At 39.1% G+C, this 7,259-nt stretch overlaps 1 protein-coding gene across 1 annotated transcript; it reads left to right on the top strand.

The window, feature by feature from the left end:
* The first annotated feature begins 2,587 nt into the window (after positions 1 to 2,587).
* Positions 2,588 to 6,988, top strand: LOC132639448 (uncharacterized). Its single transcript, XM_060355891.1, has 2 exons — positions 2,588 to 2,966; positions 6,864 to 6,988. Exons 1-2 carry the CDS (start codon positions 2,588 to 2,590, stop codon positions 6,986 to 6,988), a joined length of 504 nt encoding a protein of 167 aa, XP_060211874.1.
* Positions 6,989 to 7,259: the final 271 nt, after the last annotated feature.

Genomic DNA, 7,259 nt, shown 5'->3' with positions numbered 1-7,259 from the left:
TTCATTCTTATTCGATTTAAGAGTCCAAAGATATTATGCATGTAATAAGAGTCAGAGGGTTTGCTCGGCTCTGAATATGGGGTCGGGTGCCCATCACACCCTAGTAAAGTCGGTGTGTGACATATATGATAATCGCTAAGGGGAGTATATACCATCTAGTTGCTGTTAATGACTCTCCGGCCATAAAACCTCAATTCAAATATGTTCTTATGGTCAATGAATTTTCCAAAGTGTTTCTCGAGTATCTCCTGGGTATTCCACCTCATAGAGTTGATAATTTTTGGATAGATGTTATTCCCGATACCTAAGCAATCTCTATTCTGCCGTATTGTAAGTCTCCATTAGAGCTATGTGAATTGAAATACCAATTGAAGGACTCGCTGGATAAAGTTTTATTTGAGCAAGTACCTCACCTTGGGGTGCTCCGTTGCTATTTGTGATAAAGAAGGATGGCGCTCTTAGGATTTGTGATGATTATTGTCTACTTAAAAAGGTGACCATCAAAAATAAGTATCCCTTTCCTAGGACAAATGATAGATTCATGGTACTAAATTCTTGTCATATATTCACATAAAGTCTGGGTATCATCAACTAAAAATAAAGGAGCCGAATATTCTGAAAATAGATTTTCATACTCGTTATGGGAATATCGAATTCTGGTGATGTCCTTTGGTCTAACTAATGCACCTGCTGCGTGTATTAAGGATTTTCCTTGACCGTTTAATTATTGTGTTTAATTATGATATACTAGCGTATTCAAAGAGTCATGAGGAGTATACAGGTCACTTGAGACTAACCTTATAAACGCTTAAGGAGAATGAGTGTTATGCAAAAATTTCCAAGTGTGAGTTCTGGCTTAACTATGTTGCACTCTTGGGTCATGTGGTGTCTAGAGAATGTCCATATTTGATCCTCAGAAGATTGAAGCGGTTAAGAATTGGCCGAGGCCTACTGGAGCAACAGTAATGTGTAGCTTCTTATGTTTGCAAGTTACTATGAAAGTTCGTGGAAGGTTTATCATTTATATTTAGACAATTGGCGAAAATTGACTCAGAAGACTACTAAGTTTAAATGGTCTGAAGCATATGAAAAGAGCTTTCAAGAGCTTAAGGAGGGATTGACTTTAGCTCCTGTTATGACATTGCCTGCATGGTCAGGGTGTTATGTAGCCTATTTTGATGCTTCTAAAACTGATTTGGGTTGTGCGTTGATGCAGAATAGAAAAGTAATTGCCTATGCTTCGTGACAGTTGAAGAAGTATGAGAAGAATTATCCGACTCATGAATTGGAGCTGGTTGTTTTGGTTTTCGCTTTGAAAAGTTGGCATCACTAATTGTATGGCGAGCTCTAAGATGTCTTCACAGACCACAAGAGCATGCAATATATTTTCAAGCAGCGAGAGTTGAGCACCAGATAGAGAAGATGGTTAGAGTTATTGAAAGATTATGACTTGAAAATCTTGTATCATCTTAGTAAGGCGAATACTATTGTTGATGCCTTGATTCCTTAGTATATGGGTACTCTAGCATATCTGCGATCTCATGAAATGCCACTGTGTAGAGAAATTCGAAGACTTGCTCGTCTTGAGGTCAGGCTTGACAAAACTGAAAATTGAGACTTGATGGGAATTACTTAAGTGCAATTTTATATCATGGAGAGAATCAAAAGCGAAGCAAAACTATTTTAAGAAGTGAGATAGAGTGCAAAAGGATGATTACGCTTCATTCACCATTGATGCTAATGAAGATTTTCTAAGGCTACAAGGCCATTTATGTGTTCCTGATGTTGACCGTCTCCAACAAGAACTAAGTATTCTAAGGCTAGGTGTTTTTGGTTGTTAGTAGGTGAAGGCCGAACACAAAAGGCCTGTTGAGTTGGCTCAGAATATAGAGATACCTCAATGGTAGTTGGAGATGGCCAACACGGACTTTGCCCTTTGTTTACCCCGCACGAAGGCTAGATTTGACTTTATTTGGGTGATTGTGGACAGATTGACAAAGTCAGCATATTTCATTTGCTGTAAAGACGACAGTTAATGCAGTGAGTTATGCAAAGTTATATTTGATGAATATAGTCGTATTACATAGATTCCGTCATCCATCATATCTGACAAAGGTACGTAATTCAATGCTCATTTCTGGAAATCATTCCAAGAGGGTCTAGGAACTCGTGTAAATTTGAGAATTTCCTTCCATCCTTAGGCAGACGGGCAGGAACAGAGGACTATACAAACTTTTGAAGATATGTTACGAACTTTAGTGATTAACTTTGGAGGCAATTGGGATGAGCTTCTACCTCTTGTAGAGTTTGCTTACAATAATAGTTACCAAGGAAGTATCCATGTGGTTCTTTATGAATCACATTATGCAAGGCGTTTTAGCTGGCCAATTGGGTGGTTTGAACCTACTAAAGTAGAACTATTAGGTCCTGACTTGGTTCACGAAGTGATTGAGAATGTGAAACTCATTGTGCAACGACTCAAGACAGCTCCGAGTCAATAGAAGTCTTATAGGTACATGATGCATCGGGAACTGGAATTTGTTGTTGGTTACAAGTTATCTTGAAAGTGACACCAATTAAGGGAGTAATGCGGTTTGGTAGAAAGGAAGAGCTTTGTCCTCGTTTTATTATCCCTTATGAAATTGTGAGAAGAATTGGGAAGGTAGATTACGGGTTGACATTACCATCCGAGATGTCTATGCTTCATCCCGTGTTTTACATTTCCCTGTTAAGGCAGTATAAACCTAATCCTTCTCATATCTTGACTCATGAAGAGATTAAAGTTAAGCAGGAGTTTTCTTATGAAGAAGAACCTGTGCAAATCTCAGATCGTCAAGTTAGGAGGTTGAGAACTAAAGATGTAGCTTTTGTTAATGTCCTATGGCAAAATCATAATACTGGAGAAGAAACTTGGGAGGTAGAGGAGGAAATGAAGAAGATATACACTCACTTATTCCCTATTTTAGGTATGTGTTAAGCCTTCTAGTTATTGCGAATTATGCAAGTATTGGCTAATGGTATGAAGTCGTATGTTGCTTTTATAGATAAGTGTTCTAGTTGTGAGAGTTCCTGTGAGTACTATGTTATTATTGTTCGGGTGTTAGTGGTATTTTATCTTTTCGGAATCGTTTGATTACAATGGAAATTCTGGCAAAATTTCTAAAAAAATTTATACTTAGAGCAAATTTTTAGGGCATGACTCTCATTCGATGACGAATGATCCTGATACGGGGATAATGTTACACTTTGTAAATTCGGGTTAAGTTTGATTCCTTTAGGAGAGTGATAATGGGATCTTATAGTTATATGAAGTCCCCAAAAATGCAGAACTCATCTTTAAAACACGAATTTCTACAATTTAAGTCTATTTTCACTTCCATAAAACCGTAAGTTGAGTTTTCTCTCCTCTCCTCTCCTATCCTCTCGTCACCCTCCCACGCCAAGGTAAGACTAATCAAAGTATTTCTAAGTAATTCTAAACTCCTACATGGATTATTAACAAATATTAATACTAATTCATCCTTCAAACTCTTAGATTATTGAAAATCAAAGAAAGAGAAAATGAAAGAGACTTAAGGAAATCTCATCATGGTACTGTAACAACCCATTAGGTCGTTTTGTGTTTTTTCCTTCTTTTTCCCAAAATGACCCTTCCTATAGCTTCCTTATGGTCTATTTGTCTTGTGGGGATGGGGACGCGATTGTCAATGCATTTGGGTGAGTTTTGGGTCGGAAAAGGGACCTTTTGGCAATCCTTAAGAGATTGGTTGACCAAGGTCAACATTAAGGGTAAATGAGTCTTAATTAGGTCCGAACATCGTTTATGAATTATTTGAGAACTTGGTTAGGTTTCCATGGGGCCCGAGGGTGCTTTGGGTGTTTGGTTGAATAGTTAGTTTTGGAGTTTTCGGAGTTGAGCCAAGAAGACCCCATGCGATTGATTCGAGTGTGCGAGCAAGTTCGTTGCGTGTTTTAGGACTGGTTTGCATACTTGATTTGTGTCCGGGGAGTCTCGGATGAGTTTCTGGTATTGGATAGAAGTTTAAGACTTGGCTGATTCTTGCTGGTTTCTGGTGTCTCGATTTTGCTAGAAAATGGTCGCACCTACGCAAGGTGGGCCCCAAGTGAGAGTGGCTAGAGTGTTAAGCCCGCATTAACAAAGAAAGGCCTGTAGGTACGGGGATGATCCTGTGAGAATAGGACTGCACCTATGGTTTTGGGTCAAATAAGTGGACCTTGCTCCTGCAGGTGTTGGGAACGAAAGCGGGGCCGCATGTGCAAGAAATGGGCCGCTTATGTGAGATTGCCGGACAGTTAAAATCTTCACTTCCCATTTCGAACATAGACATTTCATTCTCATATTTGGAGTTTAGGACCTCGATTTGGAGAGAATTTGGAGGGGTTTTGCAAGATTCTTCACGTCGGTAAATTTATAGTCCTCCTTTTATCGTTCTACCATCGATTATTATAGAATTCCATCATTGAAATCATGTGTGGAGATAAAAAAGTTTGGGTGTCAAGTTCCCCAGGTTGAAAATGAGAAATTTATCAATTGATCACTGATTTTTTGTCATACTTGGTTCCTTTTTAGTATTTAGACACCATGAATCATGGGTACACTAATTTTGAGGGGAATTTATAGTTAATCCTTCAAGGCATGGAATCCCGTTTTAGGTGAATTCTTGGGTCTGAAACTATTATATATAAATATGGTGTCTACAGATTCGTGTTCTAACGCAAAATTTGTAATTGAATAGATTGGGATATTTCGGAAGCTCTATGAAAGGGCAAGGCTTTGTTGTGAATTTCAAACTCCAATTCAGGAAAATTGAGACCTTACGTGACTCTATTTAAAGCATCGTGGTTAGTTAAAATGGACTAATAAAGAGGGAGTAATGGGGTAACTAAGAGGGTCTCGATACTTGTGAGGTGATGAGCACTTGCGTCAGGTACCGGTGCCATGTTAGTGGTATTTGTGTATGGTCACGTTGTATAGTTCATTTTACATGAAATACTTTGGGCATTAGCTGATTGCATAGATTGATTTTGTGATCTGTGATTAAGGCCTGAGATCCCTTATTTATTGCTTCTATGCTTATTAGCTATCTTATATGTGAGTATGTATTCTCATCACTCCTATTGCTCATCTAAAAGTGGAAAAGAGCTAAAGATTGAGTCCTTATTGCATAGATTGGTTGCTTACTATTGTGTGTGTCATATTAGGCTTTCCTAAGGTATCTCATGCATATTACACTTCAGGATACATATTTCGTATTCAAAGGAAAATGTTTACGGACAGAGTGATACGAATGTATGAGCCACATCTATTAGGGACAGGAAATGTGAGCCTTCTAGGAAAAGAGCTTAAAGTGACTGAGAACCCAAACGGAATGATTCTGGCTGGTGTATGGACCTCGCGAGTCCCCTATGGGTGACGTACTAATAGTTGAGAATTTATATATCGGTGATGCAATGGCCTTGCATTGCATTATATTTGTATGCCATATTGTCTCATGAATTCCTTGTTTGAATGACTTGCCTAAATTGATTGAGTAAATCCTACTTAACGTGCTTATTTTGGTTACTTGAACAATCGTGGTTTAGAGATTTCTGACATTTAGGCGTGCAACATATGATTATCATTATTATTATATTTAACTAACAGCGGTTAAGTGAGAAAGTAGTATTCGGATGGCCAATCCTCTCAATCGTTTTACTTTAGGGTCGGTAGAAGATGCTATTGAATACACGTCGATTTCCCGTACGCACGCTATAGTTGTTGCACCTTTTTGTGTGAAGATTAGGTTCCTAACACTAGTGGATCTCGTGACTACGCCGATCGTTAATGAGGTTTTTTAGGAGGATTTGGGTTGAGCCATCAGTTGATCCCTGGTATTGGATTCCTCATCTTTATTTGTTTCTATCTTTCCTAGTTCTAGACAGTGTATTCGTGGTTTATCCACACTTGTATTTCCATTTTAGTAGTTCTTGTACTAGTGATACCAAGTTTTGGGAGTTGTACTACTTATTCTGTATTTCTATATCTATGAGACTTATTTAAGACATTTAAATGCCCTGTTGGATTATTCTGCATGTTTTACTTATTTTATTCATATAAAAAGGGTTGGAATGACTTACCTACTTGGTGCGAGTAGGTGCCTTCACGTCTTTGCTAATTGAGCCGTGACAAATTGGTATTAAAGCTTTAGGCTCACCGATCTCACAAGTACAAGAACAATGTCTACTAGAGTATTGTGGATCGGTATGATGAGCTCCGTACCTATCTTCAAGAGGCTATAAGACATCTAGGAAAACGCTAATCTTCCATTTGTTATCGTGCGCACTTGATTCTAATGGATTCTAAAAGTTTATATGTTTGATTCTCTCACAGATGGTGAGGATATGATCGGGTACAGTTGGAGACCAGGAGCCCACACCTACACTCATACCCGCTTCCACTGCTGCTCATGGGAGAGATAAGGGATGTTGTAGAGGGAAAGGTAGGGCTAGAGCCCATTTTGCTACACCAGTTAGAGGTCGACGACTAGTTATTGTTCGGGCCCATGCTAGGGATATGACTTTAGACCCAGAGGAGATTTCGGAGGAGGAGCTAGTTCAGGTGAATGAGGTTGGATCCGCCAGGGACCGCTAGATTTAATGCTATTCCTGTTCTTCAGGACACTTTGATGCTTATCTTGAGATTTTTTAAGGGTATGGCCCAGGCGGGCATACTACCGGCTACTCCAAAGGGTTCCCAGACCAAAGTTGGAGCTTAGACTCCCGATCCAATGGTTTTTTCATGGTTTAGGACCCCACGGGCACAACCAGTTGCAGTTGTGCTCATCAGTTTTTGGGTTCGTCAGTTTCAGATGTTGCTATCCGACATATTGCTCAGCCTACTATGACTGTAGAAGAGCAAAAGAGGTGGGATAAGTTTGAGAAGATTAAGCCACCGCAGTATGACGGACATCCGTATTATGCCTTGTAAATTTCCGCGTTGTTTGTGTCATAAGCAAGCTAACGTAAGCTCAGAGAGGCCATGGAACTCCGATAAGGTTATGAAAGACTTTAATCAAATGTTAAGCATGTACCATAAGATTTCGGGGTTAAACAAATCAAAGGTGTTATAGGCCGTACATTCGGGTTAAACTAGGAGTGCTTAATATGTTAATGTTGTCATGTTTCGTATGTTAGGTTTTGAAGTCAAGCAAGTTGTAAAATAAAAGTAGGCGAAAAGTATCCCAAGTTACGTTCGTAAA

The sequence above is a fragment of the Lycium barbarum genome, chromosome 5 (genome assembly GCF_019175385.1).
Source record: "Lycium barbarum isolate Lr01 chromosome 5, ASM1917538v2, whole genome shotgun sequence".
In the NCBI taxonomy this organism is placed as follows: domain Eukaryota; kingdom Viridiplantae; phylum Streptophyta; class Magnoliopsida; order Solanales; family Solanaceae; genus Lycium; species Lycium barbarum.
Note: the sequence above shows the minus strand (reverse complement) of the source record. Positions and strands in the feature narration are given on the sequence as shown.

What these genes read in the sequence shown, in the direction of transcription:
- LOC132639448 (XM_060355891.1), top strand. Translation starts at nt 2,588, where the DNA reads ATGCGGTTTGGTAGAAAGGAAGAGCTTTGTCCTCGTTTTATTATCCCT. An exon ending in TCACTTATTCCCTATTTTAG is followed by an intron (nt 2,967 to 6,863) that starts GTATGTGTTAAG and finishes TGGGTTCGTCAG; the next exon opens with TTTCAGATGTTGCTATCCGA.